At 36.3% G+C, this 15,031-nt stretch overlaps 1 protein-coding gene across 1 annotated transcript in view; it reads right to left on the bottom strand.

Annotated features, from left to right (window-relative positions):
• The window catches only part of IPMK (inositol polyphosphate multikinase), a 47,572-nt gene that overhangs the window by 18,245 nt on the left and 14,296 nt on the right, over positions 1 to 15,031 (bottom strand). Inside the window, exons 2-3 of the mRNA XM_003783647.2 lie at positions 6,478 to 6,563; positions 2,082 to 2,178 (exon numbers count right to left, since the gene is read on the bottom strand). Coding sequence (XP_003783695.1) covers positions 2,082 to 2,178; positions 6,478 to 6,563 — 183 coding nt within the window. The remainder of the gene's footprint in view (positions 1 to 2,081; positions 2,179 to 6,477; positions 6,564 to 15,031) is intronic.

The following is a 15,031-nucleotide window of genomic DNA, read 5'->3' as shown; positions in this document are numbered from 1 at the left end:
AGAATTCAAGACCAGCTTGAGCAAGAGTGAGACCCCCATCTCTACAAAAAAGAGAAAAATTACTCAGGCATGATGGTACATGCCTGTAGTCCCAGCTACTCAGGAGGCTGAGGCAGGAGGATGGTTTGTGCCCAGGAGTTTCAAGTTACAATGAGCTGTGATGCTCACTGGGCAAGAGAACAAGGCTGTATATCCAAAAAAAAAAAAAAGGTGAGCAATAACCAAAGGGCAATCATAATGACTTATAAAGTAATTTAAGCAAAATGCTGATCTGAATCATAAAAGTATATATATTTAAGACTAAAAGACCTTTAATCCCACAATAAGGAAGGAATGGAAGGAAATGGGTAGAGGAGAAAGAAAAAGAAATACTTCATAAAGCATCAGCTTACTTTCTTCTTTCTTCTTTTCTTTTTCTTAAATTCCTACGGAAGCCATCAATTCACTATTACTGTATTTTGCCATATATAATGTGCTCCCAATGTAGGATACACACCCATAGTTTGGACCCAAACTTCGAGGAAAAAAATCTATTTTTTAAATTTTTTAATTCAAATTTTTGTTTATATTTATGCACTTGTTTTTGTTTTTGTTTTTTTGCAGTTTTTGGCCGGGGCTGGGTTTGAACCCACCACCTCCAGCATAAGGGGCCAGTGCCCTACCCCTTTGAGCCAGAGGCGCTGCCCTAATGCACTTGTTTTTTTGTATTACAAAGTAATTTTAGCATTTATTTTTTAACATAAGAAATTGTATGTAACAAATAATTACAAAACACAAGAACACATACAAGGTACAAGAAATCTTATGTACTGGTAACAAACAGCATTACCCATGAATAATACACATCCTTATTCTTCTCACAAAATTTTGGGCAAAATGTACACATTATCCATGACAGAATACAGTACCTAACAGAGGATACTCAAAGGTAAAACGACAACCCCCAGTTAACGAAAGGTGGCACTCAATGTCAGAGTGAAAGGAAGATAAGAATGAAGGAAAGGAACAAGTTCAGACTGGAGTCCTCTTCCCTTTGTATTCCGAAAATGTAGTTCAAAACCTGTCTATGTCAGCGGGGTACAGTGGCTTATGCCTGTAATCCCAGTAACTCTGGAGACTGAGGCAGGACTGCCTGAGGCCGTGAGAAGGCAACTAGCCTCGGCAATGCAGCTGGATCCTGTCTCTAAAAAAATTTTTTTTTAAATTAGCCAGGCAGAGTGGCATGGGCCTGTAGTCCAGCTACTCAGGAGGCTGATGTGAGAGGCCTGCTTGAGCCTGGGAGTTAAAGGCTGCAGTGAGCTATGATCATGCCACTGTACTCCACCCTATGGAGTTCTTCTACATAAGAAAAACCTATGACTTTCATTTAACAAGAATAGCACTAAACTCTGACATAAACCTGTATAACTAAAATATCTAGGAGTGGAATCTGTATACTTGCATTTGGACAAAATCATAGGTTTTCAAGTTTAAAGCCCTTTCCCCTCAATTTAACTTCATCAAAGATTAGGTAGTCAAGCGGCACATTTAAATAAACTCTGTCTGCTCTAGCTTTAAAGGCCTTCAAGGAGCAAATACCGCTTCAAGTATTAATTAAAATTAAGAAAAATTAAGTGACCCCTTTTATAGGTCATTTTATCATCTATGAAACTAACCTCTGTTTTGTAAAAGACTACAATTTTAAAGCCCAAAGGTGAGGGATGAAGGAGTAGGAAACAGAAAGGAAGTTATACAGAGAGAATGCTTTTCTTATTTTATTACTTAAAATAAGAAAAGACATTTACGATAAATCGCTAAAAAATCTGTAAATTAATATAACATCAAGTACTACTGTGTACACACACATACACACACACTTCCCTTCACCTATAACAGATTGATTACTTACTTGCATATTCCATTTTAGAAATGGTTGTGAAAACAAAAGCATTAATAAAATGTTCTTTTTCATAAAGATCAGGAAAAAAACACCTGTATTTTATGTTTTAAAAACACAAACTAGGCTTAATTTATGTAAGTCCTTTGAAAAAGCCACTCTACATGAATTAAAATCGAAAGATAAATTTTTAAGAAAAGATTACCATTTGGTGCAGTGGGAGGTGACCAGATGCCATAATATTTTGGCAAATATTTTCGTAGCTCTAAAAGAACACCATCAGTACAATCAGCAGCATAAACCTAAAACAAATAACACTGTTAGTTTCTTATAATAGTTTATAATTGTTCTGCATTTTTCAAATAAAAACACTGTTAGTTTCTTATAATAGTTTATAACTGTTCTGCACATTTTTCAAATAAAACATTGCGCTGAATCATAACTGAATTGTGATTTATCTGGTCAACTGTAAGTAAGTTTGGAATAAGCAGAAAAAAATTACTGTGTGTGTTCAAATTACTGAGTGTATTATTTAGAGTACACTCTTCTAGCCTTTCACTGCCCTGGAACTATTTTGTAACTAAGTTGTAAAATAACTTAGAGCAAATGTAACATAATTCTTGTCCACGTAAATGCAAATAAACTCTGGCCAGGACATTCAAACTAACTTCCCTCTGTGCTCCACGAAGAAGGAATTTAGTGTCCACATATAAACTCAATTCACTCTCCCTTTATTCCATGTAAGTTTATAATTCTTTGACTTCTGTTTTGAACCAGTTTTAACATCTGCCTGGTTCCCTCATTAAATAATGAGTTAAAGAAAATCTTTTAACATGTGTTTATTTTGTATCTATAAAAGAACTGTGATGTTACCATTTAAAAAAAAATTATCTTTTAACACGTCTCTAACTATTGTTCATTTAATTTGATCTATAACCACTAATAATCACATAAGATACTAGAAATTTCAAATACCAAAGAACCAAGTTCTGGTTTTTTTCCTAGGAGAGAAACAAAATATTTTTGTTTTAAAAACTGCTTGTGGCTGGGCATAGTGGTGCACACCTCTAATCCTAGCACTCTGGGAGGCCAAAGTGGGAAAATTGCTTGAGCTCAGGAGTTTGAGACCAGCCTGACCAAGAGTGAGACTGCATTTCTACTAAAAATAGAAAAATTAGCCATGAGTCATGATTCGCACCTGTACTACTAACTACAAGGAGATTGAGGCAATAGGATCACTTGAGCCCATGAGTTTGAGGTTGCAGTGAGCTATGATAATGCTACTACACTCTACCCAGGGAGACAAAGTAACACTCTGTCTAAAAGAAAAATGTAAGACATTTTATCCAATGAATCTCTCTAACTATGCTCTAATATACTCTACCTACTTATTTAAGACCATTAAAGTTTACTAGCGTAAAATGCTTATAAAAACTTACTATTAGAATCTAATTACATATGTTTAATCATACTCATGTCAAGTAATTGTATGCAACAATTCTGCAGAATAAACTGGGGTCTGGCAGACTCATCAAATATCCATGTGATACACTGTATTTCTCAGATTCCCAGAATGAAATGTGAGTAGAAGTGATATTAGTCACTTCCAGGGCAAGGTAATTAAAAGCAGGTATACCTAAACATTCCTCCATTTCTGGCACAAAGACCATAAAGGCAAGGCGTTCATAATGATCTAATTACAAGATGAAGAAATAAAGTACATTCCTATGTACTTTAAGTAAGTCCTTGATATATTTGTAAGTGAAAAAGATAAAAGGCATTACATACAAATATGTATAGCAGTTTTTGAAATTAAATAAGATACACCTGTATGTATCACCTCTGTAAAATGCAGAGGAAAAAATACAAATATGTATTTTAAACTTCAAGGTTTAGTTCTGAGATAGAAGAGAAAGAGTAAAGAGATTAAGTAGTGGGACTCATGTTTACTGCAACACGCCAGATAAGATAATCTAAAAAATTTTCTATCTAGAAATGTAGAATAAAATATAACAAATATTTTCTTAGATTCATATCTGAGCTCTCAAGGAAAAAAAGGAAATTCACAGGTATCCTAGAGGAAACAAGAAAGGATAAGCTAAGCAGTGATGCATGGATTTCACCAAAGTTCACACTGAACATTTGAACCAAAGGATCTCTGAACTCCAGGACCAGACAGAGCTGCTAATGAAACATGGAGACCAGATAAAAGTCCAAATACTGAACAGTGCAAATCCTGGCTTCCTTCTCCCTTCCCAATCACTACATTCCAAGAATGCTGGCAGCCAAACTGAATGAAAAACAGACAGATGCAGCAAATAACCAATATTAGGAATGAAAAGGGAGTCATAACTACGTATGTGTTTTTCGTGTTTTGTTTTGTTCTGTTTTGTTTTTTGGAGACAGAGTCTCACTCTGAGTAGAGTGCTGTGGCGTCATGATAGGTCACACCAACCTATTACCTCAGTTTTTCTATTTTTAGTAGAGATGGGGTCTCACTCTTGCTTAGGCTGGTCTCAAATTCCTGAGCTAAAGCGATCCACCTGCCTCAGCCTCCCACAGAACTAGGATTACAGGCATTAGCCCCTATGCCCAGCCCAAATAGCATGGTTTTTAAACAATACTATGAAGGATTTTGCCAAGTGGGTAATTTTGTATAAAAGAAATACAATCTAACTGTATTTTACTATCATATTAACAGATTAAAAAATCTGAAGGCAGCTTGGCGCCTGTGGCTCAAGCGGCTAAGGCATCAGCCACATACACCTGAGCTGGTGGGTTCAAATCCAGCTTGGGCCCTCCAAACAACAATGACAGCTGCAACCAAAAAATAGCTGGGCACTGTGGCAGGCACCTGTAGTCCCAGCTACTTGGGAGGCAGAGTCAGGAGAATAGCTTGAGCCCAGGAGTTGGAGGTTGCTGTGAGCTGTGATGTAACGGCACTCTACCCAGGGCAACAGCTTGAGCTCTGTCTCAAATAAATAAATAAATAAATAATAAAAAATCTGAAGACCTTAAAGAAATTAAATCCTTGGTTAAAAATCTGTCCCTTCATAAGTAAAAGGAAATAATGAAAGGAAAAAAGGATGGAAAAAGGGAAAGAAAAAGGAGAGAAAGGCAGGGAGAGACAGAGATGGACAACAGGCTGCTCTGATGAATTTATAGTTAAGTTCTACCATGTCTTTAGGGAATAAAACCCTCATCTGAGGGCGCTGGCCCCATATGCCAGAGGTGGTGGGTTTAAGCCCAGCCCTGGCCAAAAACTGCAAAAAAATCCAAAACAAAACAAAACCCTCATCTGATAAAAATTCTTTAATAAAGCAGATAACTCATTTTATGAACCTAAAAGAAATGGGAATCAAAGCCAGATGAAGGACAGTATGTGAAGAAAATAATAGCTAAATCTCATTTATGCCCATACCTGGAAAAAAATCAACCACTACTGAACAAAATCTAATAATGCATATTATTATTAATAAAAATAAATAAACATATTTAAGTAGGCTTTCTTCCAGTAATGACAGGTGACGATAATATAGAAATCTATTATGGTATTTTACCATATTAACAGATTAAAGAAAGAAGGTCAGACAATCATTTTAATAGATACAGAAATGGTAGCCAAAAATATTCACTATTCATTCATGTTTTAAGTTTCTTTAAAAAAAAAGAGTAAAGATGCTATGTATCTTCCCTTTCCCCCTCCACTCTCCTCCACCAAGGAGGCTGACATGTATCAACTTATCAGTATGGTTCCCTGCCTCTTGCCATTGCCAGCAAGAGACTGGAGGGTTGAAATAGAATTGAGGTCAGGTTGTTTACTTTTCTAGCTCTCTCCTTACAAGTCATGTCTCCCATAAAGTTAACTTCCCTAGGATCCAGGAACTACTCTCCCTCCTTGTTTCTTCAGGCCCAGGGATAGTGTAACGTTCTATTATCTTTTGCAGATTGCTGTAAACTTTGGCCACACCTTTGTAAATGGTTTCTTTATTAAAATAGCAGAGTGTACCATTTGTTTGTCTTGACAAAACCTTGACTCACGCTGAGGGTAATTCTCTCTCTTTCTCTCTCTTTTTTTTTAATTGAGACAGAGTCTCGCTTTGTCACCCTCAGTAGAGTGCTGTGGGGTCATAGCTCACAGCAACCTCAAACTCTTGGACTCAAGTGATTCTCTTGCCTCAGCCTCCCTAGTAGCTGGGACTACAGGCGCCCACCACAATGCCCAGGTATTTTTTTGCTTTTTTTTCGTGACAGCTATTTTTGTTTGTTTGTTTAGCAGGACCAGGCCAGGTTCAAACCCACCAGCCCACTAGCAGGTATGTGGCTGGTGCCCTAACCACTGAGCTATGGGAGACCAGTCGAGTTCTCTTAACCTGAGAAGAAATGTCTATCACTAAGTTATAAGAATCTTTAAGAAATGAATTAGAATAGAAAATACTAGACAACAACATATATGGTAAAGATAAACATTTTTTACATGATACTTTTCTGTTACACACACACAGTAAACTAGAACAGGCTCTCAAATGTATTTCTTACTGTGAGTCACAAAAAACTGAGAAATATGTTAAATACAACAAAACAAAGCTTACCTCACTTACCATATTATAGAATTCCAGCTCTCTTGGGCCCCTTGGAGGTGGCTGTAACTGTTTCAAAACTGTGCCATCTGGATGTTGCAGTATGCCTATGGAACAAAAATCAGAACTTTTTAATGTTCTAACAACTGTGTACCGTGCTTGCGTCACAAGATATAGATGTGTTCCTCCTAAAGTGACAGGTGAACCACTTTCATAAATGTAAGGACTTGATTTTATTTATTTCAGAACATTCAACCAACTTGTTTCAGTACTTGTTAAATGTAAAGCATCAGAACACAAATTCCAAATAGTTTAGTTTTATTGTCTCCAACCACTACTTTCTCATGGCCCCCTCAGACTTACATATGTGTAATTTTTTACAGAAATTTCTCAGTAATACTTTCCATGAGATATTAATTTATAGTTCAGCATAAAGTTAAAAGTGATAGCACAAACTGATCCCACTCTAAAAAACAAACAAGCAAACAAAAAATACATGCTGACAGTGGCAACATATGAATTTGCTAGTTGGTAATTTTTTACAAGTCCCTCCCATCTGTTATAAGGAAGCAACTAAAAATTTTCCTGATTCAGATGTACTGTATGCAGTTATACAGATAGTACAACAATATCTAGCTAAGGGGAAAAGTGAGAGCAGAATCAGAATCAAGCACCAAACCTGGAGCAGGATGGGGCAACGTTTTATCATCTGTCCACTCTAACCTCACCATATGTGTACCAACACTGGCCCTAGACTCATTCCCAAATTTTTACATTAAAATCTTACATTTTTATGTATTGAGATATCATAAAATCATTCTAGTTGGAACAGAATATGGTTCAAATAAATCTACTTAGAACTTTGGTGAATTTTCCACTTGAATTCCTGTATCTTTTTGGTGTTAGGAATTTTCTTTTTAAATGCATATTAAAATTTTATTGACCTAAAAAGAATCCTCTACAGGCACTGTGTTAGGCACCAAGCATACAGCCTTTAACAAGACATATCTCAGCCCTAGAAGTATGCACAATGTAACTTCTTATTGCCCAGTAACTCACTTTCCTAGAATTCCTAAAGAAGTTTGCTAATGTTAACTACATTATGAAAGTTTTGTTTGTAATCACACTCCAGTCCACTAACCATGACTTTAATTCTTCCATGTCCTGCCTTATTAATGCATTGTTAGCACTTAGAATCCTAAAACATCCTAGTTAAACTTTACATTATATTTAAAAGTAAGACTAGCATTAACTTGTGCTATATCATAATCATCTTCCGATGAACTCAACCACAAGAAAACCTAACGTTCAACAACCTGAACCAGAGGGCCTCAAGCTTTGATACAGTTCAGCATCAGCTGTAGCACTTCTCAGACTACAATAGAACAGAACATCCTCCCCAGAGGCCCTGAAACAGTTGTGTCTTAGATAGAAGTTGGGCATCAACATTAAAAAATAATGCTCAAAGAGATGCTGGTATCAAAGCCTCAGAATCACTGATTTCAAAACAAACTATGAGAGTTAATTTTGCTAGACAAAATTTTGCTAGACATTTTCTATTGGAGCTCTTTTTTCAATCTACTATCATCTATCCTAGAATACCCCCAAATTGGCTTCCCAAGGTACTTGGACCACTCATCCTTTATATTGCAGTGAGGCCAATCACTCCGAATTAAACTTATCATTAAGCCATCTTTCCTTAAACCCCTGCTTAGAACCCTTTAAGTTGATCACACAGAAATAAAGACTAGAAGTGTAACCTTCTAGTAACCTAGAAGCTGGGAACAGGAGTCGGAAGGGGATAGGGAGAGTGGTTGATCAGTACAAAATTGTAGCTGGATAGATGGAATAAATGCTAATGTTCCACAGCATAGTAGGGTGACTATAGTTAAGTTGTTAGGAATTTTTAATCATGGCAAAAATGCAAAATTTAATCAATAGTCTCAAAAGGTATAGCAATCAATTTTTTAAAGACCTAGATACAGAATGGAAGGGAGGTAAATATTAATCTACATAGATAAGATTGGTTGTTAAACAGTCAAGAGCTTATGAGACTTCAAGAAGTAATTTTTTTTTTTTTTTTTTTTTTGAGACAAGGCCTCACTATGTCACCCTTGGTAGAGCATCTTAGCTCACAGCAACCTCAAACTCTTGGGTTCAAGTGATTCTCTTGCCTCAACCTCCCAGGTAGCTGGGAGTACAGGCGCCCACCACAGGACCTGACTATTTTTTAGAGACAGGGTCTCACTCTTGCTCAGGTTGGTCTCAAACTCAGCAATCTACCTGCCTCAGCCTCCCAATGTTGGGATACAGGCGTGAGCCACCATGCCCAGCCTAAGAAGTAGTTTAATGTAACTAAAAATTACTAAAAAATAATTCTGTTCCTGAAGGTTGGGATTGAGAAAAGAAAGGCCTTTACTCCTGTGGTTATGACATTTTGTTTGTAGCTAATGATAAGTGGTAGATGCAATGAAGCCTTGAGGAACAGAATTCCAGAGGGGAAAATATTGGACATTTATAAATGCAGAGAACCATGTTAGCTTCCCTACTTGAGGCAGGCACCTGGTCTAGATTAGGTAGTCTTCCTCTTAAACAAATACATTTTATCAAGTAAGCAGAAATCATACTAACTATAAACAACAGTGAGGGATGTAGGATGGGTTAGAGACTATAAGAGTTCCAACACAAAAACAGATTGCTTGGTCCAGCAACCTTCCAATGTTACTTATCCTGTGTTATAAGTAATACACAACCCCTCAAATGTTTGAGAAAGCAGAAGATGGTAATCCTTGACATTCTCCAGCTGAATGAATTCCAAGTCCAAATAAAAAAACAGTATCTGAATGTGCAGCCAAATCCTGTCCCCCACCCCATCTCTATCCCCTGCTCAAACACTGGTCAAGATTTTAAAAAGGAGACATCTTGTGTTTTCTCTAATTTGGGTATCAGAGTAATGTTGGTCTCACAGAATGATTTTGGGAGAATTCCCTTCCCTTCAATTTTTTTTTGAATAATTTAGAGGACTAGGTATTGGGTTTTTTTTAATGGCTGGGAGAATTCAGCAGTAAAGCAGTTTCAAGGCTTTTGTTAGAAGACTTTTTGTTACTGACTTAGTCTCCTTACTTGTTACTGGTTTATTCTGGTTTTCCATTTCTTTCTGGTTCAACGTTAGTGTTATCTAGGAATTTACCCATTTCATCTAGGTTTTCCAATCAGTTGGTATACAGCTGTTTGTAGCAGTCTCTAACAAGCCTTTGTATTTCTGTGGTATCAGTTGTAATGTCTCCCTTTGGGTTTTCTTCACCAGTTTTATTTCTCTGGGTCTCTTTTAGTCTAGGTAAAGTTTGCTGATTTTATCTTTTAAAAAAACGAATTCTTTCTTTTGTTGATTACTGGTATTTTTTAAGCTTTATTTCTGCTAATTTGGGGTTTCTTCTTGCTTTTCTATTTATTGAGGTGACATTATTATTTGAAGCCTTTTAATTTTTTTAATGTAGTCATTTATTGCTACAAAATTCCCTCTAAGAACTGCTTTTGACATGCCCCACAGATGTTGGTACATTATTTCCATTTCCCTCTGTCTCAAAGGAATTTTTATACTTCTTTTGTAATTTCTCATTGACCCATTCATTATTCAAGAGCATACTGTTTAACTTCCATAAATGTATACAGTTTCCAAAGTTCTTTCTGTTATTGATTTCTAAGTATATTCCATTGTGGTCAAAAAAAGTACTTGATAAAATTTTGATATTTTTCTAGGATTGTTAAGACTTTTTTTGTGACCTAAGAGATAGTCCAACCCAGGGGTGGGAACCTGTGGCTTTCTATATTTTAAAGTGTTGCCTTCTGATCCAAATTTTACAGAACAAATCCCTTTATTTTCATTATAGCCAGTCCCTGGGTTATGAACAAGATAGCTTCTGTAAGTTTGCTCTTAAGTTGAATTTGTGTGTAAGATGTATGAGGTACATTTACCTACTATCTGTAACAGCCTCCATTCCTAAGTTCAAGTCATACATCAGTAGGATATCTGTAACACAGGGACTGCCTGTAAAACATCTTTATTCGTCTTTTATATTTATTTTTAAAATGAACATATTTAAAATACCAAAGAATGCAAAAAGTTTCAACAAAGTAATCCTCCCAGTTTGACCAACACAATTAGAACATCAGCAAGCCACAAGGGCTACTTTGCTACTACACTCAGGACTTAGTTCTAACTTCCCTAGCCTGACTTATGTCACTACCACACAAGACTGGGTGGCAAGAAGTTAATGGGGGTTAAGCACAGCAGCCTGCTACCAGCACTGGACAGCAGCTTTGGACAATAGTACACTGTGGTTCTGTCTGAAGCAGAATTTGTAAATAGTTGCACAGCTCAACAGCATTTGTTAATTCTGTCAGCTAATAGCCCATCACATCAAAAGACACCAAGTGAAGGCTGAAAGAAGAAAACAGATTTTTTAATGAGAATTGGGAACTGCAATATTAATATTAAAGAAATTAATTCAATGCTTATCAGCATTATAACACTTACAAGGACAACAAATACTTAAATTAGAAGCGAAAGCTTGTATTACAGAAGTTAAAAAATGAAAAGCAAAAGCAAAGACAATTCTTTCAAGTAGCAACAAGTCTAATGCCACTAAAGCAACTTATAAAGTAGCTTGGCTACTTCCCGAAAGGGAAGCCATTCGGATGTAGAAATTGTGAAAGTATGCACTTTCGAAGTTGTAGGATGCGTAGACACCAGTAACATTCAAAGTACATAAAACTGTCTCTTTCAAAAAGAACCATAACTGATAAGCAGCATGAATTAGCCCTTCAGGTTAACAGAAAAACTGCAATACTTCAAAAGGAAAACAAATACTATTCAATAACTTTGGATGAATCAATTGAATCAAGTATAAAACCTGACTCAAGCCAGGTTTTATACTTCAGATTGTAACAAAAGATTCTTCACTACAAAGAATCCCTCGCTCTTGATATTCTTGCAAACAGAACACAGGGAATAGGTATCTTCAACAACTTTCAAGGTAAATGGCATGAAGTTTGACCGAATTTAGTAAATTTAGTGAGCATAAATATACATGGTGCACCTTCTGTGACAGAAAAACATGAAAGGTTTATGGCACAGATAAAAAAAAGTATTAACAGATCCAGATGCTCTCATTTTGGTTGTACCTTGCATCAGCACCATCTCTATGCTAAAGCTATTTTAAGTGACACTTTGTAATAAGTTACTAACATACCTGTAAGAATGGTTAACTATATTCCAGAAATGCAACTAGCATGATCAGTTTCGTAATATGCTAAAGTTGAACAGTAATCAGTTCAACTTATAGTTTGCCTTACCAAAGTAATGTGCATTGGCTATTGCAGGGGCAAGTGTTAGCTAAAATTTTCTCTCTGTGAGAAGAGATAGTTAAATTTCATTAAGAACAGAACCAGCAATAGGCATTATTGAAAAGATTTCTATGGGAATGCATTTGCCTGTGATATCACATCAAATCAAAACAATTTGAATATTTCTTTGCAAGCTAAAACAAGTCGGTTAAAGATACATGGCAAAAAAATCCAAGCATATCTAACAATACTATCTTTTTTCAAGACTTTTTTAAAAAGGAAATTTCAGATAAACATTTTCTCCAGTTGGCAAAAGTTGCTGATGAGCAGGATGATATAGGCAAGTCATGTGAAGAATATGTAACTGTTAAAGGCCTATTAATTGGAGAATACATTGAAAGGTTCACTGGCTTTGAGAACCATGATACCACACTCAAATTAGCATTTCAGACTCACCTAGTTGATAGACAAGGCACCTAAACAACTAGAGATATAATTGATTGAGCTCTCATCATTGTTCCAAGCTAAGAAAGATCCAGTTAAAATAAGGAAAAATGCAGACTACCAGAAAAATGCAGAATACCTCTACCAATGGCAACACGCCTGAAAAATGCTTTCTAGCTTTTCAGTCTCTTATTACTGTGAACCTACATCCTCTCACCTAACCTGAATGCCCTTAACATCACAAATGACTGATATGCAACTAAAGCAGTGGTTCTCAACCTTCCTAATGCTGGAGGTCCTTTAATATAGTTCCTATGGGTTGCGACCCACAGGTTGAGAACCACTGAACTGGAAGATCAACTAAAACTGCAGAACTCCATGCTGCAACCAAATATTCAAATGCTTTCCAACAAAAAGCAGACACCATAATGTCATTAAAAGGTTACCATTAATAGTTTTCATTTTTTGAAATTATTAAGTACATAGGTTTTTACAAAATAATGTACACTTTAAATATATTTAATTGAAAATTCCTAAATGCAGTTTTATTTGATTACAGCTAAATTAATGCAGTCTTCCAGTATGAAAAGGTTTACCACCCCCTGGTCTTTCCTCTGCTGAGAAGGACAATGTGTACTCTGCAGGTGTTGAATGAAATGTTTTATAAATGTCTGTTAGATAGATCCCTTTGGCACTTTACCTACAATGTTTCTTCCTTGATTTTCTGTCTGATTTGTCCACTGTTGAAACTGGGGTGTTGAAGTCTCCTATACTATTGTCTTGCAGTCACTCTCTCCCTTTAGGTCTATTAATATGCTTTATATACCTGAGCATTCTATTGCTGTAAATACTTATATTTACAATTGCTATACCCTCCTGCTGTACCCCTTTATCACTATGTAGCAAGAGGTCTTTGTCCGTCTTAATGTTCTTGACTTAAAGTCTATTTTACTTTTTTTTTTTTGTAGGAAAGGTCTTTATTGGTAGGGGAGGGCTGCAGAGCAGCACCGAGGAGGAGAGAAGAGAGAGGAGAGAGTGGGGAAAAGAAGAGAGAGAGAGAGTAGAGGGGGAAGACACGAGAGAGAGAGAGAAGGAAGGCAGAAGGAGGCGAGAGAGCTCTATTTTACCTGATATAAGCTTAGCCACTCCTGTTCTTTTTTGGTTTCCATCTGCATGGAATATCTTTTTCCATCTCTTCACTTTTAGTAAGTGTTGTGTCTTTATAGGTGCAGCGAGTTTCTTATAGATAGCATATAGCTAAGTCTTGTTTTTTGATCCAGTCAACCACTATATACTTTTAAATTAGAGAATTTAACTCATTTACATTCAAGGTTATTATTAATAAGTAAAGGTTTACTACTGCCATTTTATTACTTGTCTTCTGGTTGTTTTGTAGATCGTTTGTTTTTTCCTCTTACTGTCTTCCTTTATGTTTCTCTAGTAATATGTTATAATTCTGTGCTATTTACTTTTGATGTATCTACTATGTTTTTACTCTGTGATCACCATGCCAAAAAAAATTATTAATAGTTGTAACTGGTTAAACTGCTAATGACTTAACTATCCACCTACAGTTTGGGCCTTGGATTATGCACTGCCAATCTCTTCAGTGCAGCATTTCTGCTGACTGGAGAACCGAGTAGCCACCATGATCCATATGCCAATCAGTACAATCAATACCTTGCTCTTTGTTCCCAATTAATTCCAGGTGGTTCTGCTCTCCTGGCAGTCTCAATAGTTTCCATGGGATACAGGTTTTCACAAAGATTCCCAGACTGCTGGGGAGATCAAATGTCCACCGCTAATTTCCTCCTCTCACACTGGAAACCATGGGTCCAGGGACATTCTCCATGAGTGGTGTTATGCCAGCTTGGGAGAGGGCGTGGCAGAGTTGGACATGATCAGTTCTTTTACTAGAGTCAGCTTCTCTCATGTCTGTGGGCCAGGAGGATTTCTCTAATTGTCCCCAGAGTTCTAATATATTCAGGGTGGTATTCTTGTCTTTGAATTATTTCTAGTTATATTTTTGTGGGGACAGTCATGCCAGGGGATCGTCTATTCTGTCAACTTGATGATGTCACTATCCAAACAATTTTTATTTCCTTCTTTTTTGTAATTTTCTTGCACAAGTTTGTATGATAAACATATATTGCTTTATCAGAAAAAAACGTGACAAAAGAAAATAAGCATATACATACCAGAGAACTTCATAGTCTATTTAATCTTAATTATGTAAACAGGGTATTAAAAAAAGACTAAAAGGAAATTTTAAAAATGAGAGAAACGGGCAGAGAAAATATTTGACAAGACAATGGCTGAACTATTCTAAAACTAATGAAGAATACAAAAACACACAGCCAATATGCTCACAGAATCCCAAACAGGATGGAAAAAACAAAATGCTAGACACTTTAAATATAAATACATAAATGAGTTGAAAGTAAAAGGATACAAAAAAACAACACACAAATACTGCTCATAAGAAAGTGGATATATTAATATTATTTATGCATCAGACTACATAATATGAAACACAGTAAACTTCAAGAAAAGGAATAGTATCACCAAGCACTGTGGCCCCCTATGATCCTAGCAGTTTGAGAGACCAAGATGTGAGAATTATCTGAGGCCAAGAGATTAAGACAAGCCTAAGCAACATAAAAAGACCCTTTCTCTACAAAAAACAAAGATTTAGCCAGCCATGGTGGCATGTGCCTGTAGCCCTAGCTACTTGGAAGGCTGAAGCAGGATCACTTGCGCCCAGGAGTTTGAGGTTGCTATGAGC

The sequence above is a fragment of the Otolemur garnettii genome, unplaced genomic scaffold (genome assembly GCF_000181295.1).
Source record: "Otolemur garnettii isolate 467f Iridium unplaced genomic scaffold, OtoGar3 scaffold00008, whole genome shotgun sequence".
Classification (NCBI taxonomy): domain Eukaryota; kingdom Metazoa; phylum Chordata; class Mammalia; order Primates; family Galagidae; genus Otolemur; species Otolemur garnettii.
The sequence above is the reverse complement of the archived record's forward strand: the minus strand, read 5'-3'. Positions and strand labels throughout refer to the sequence as shown.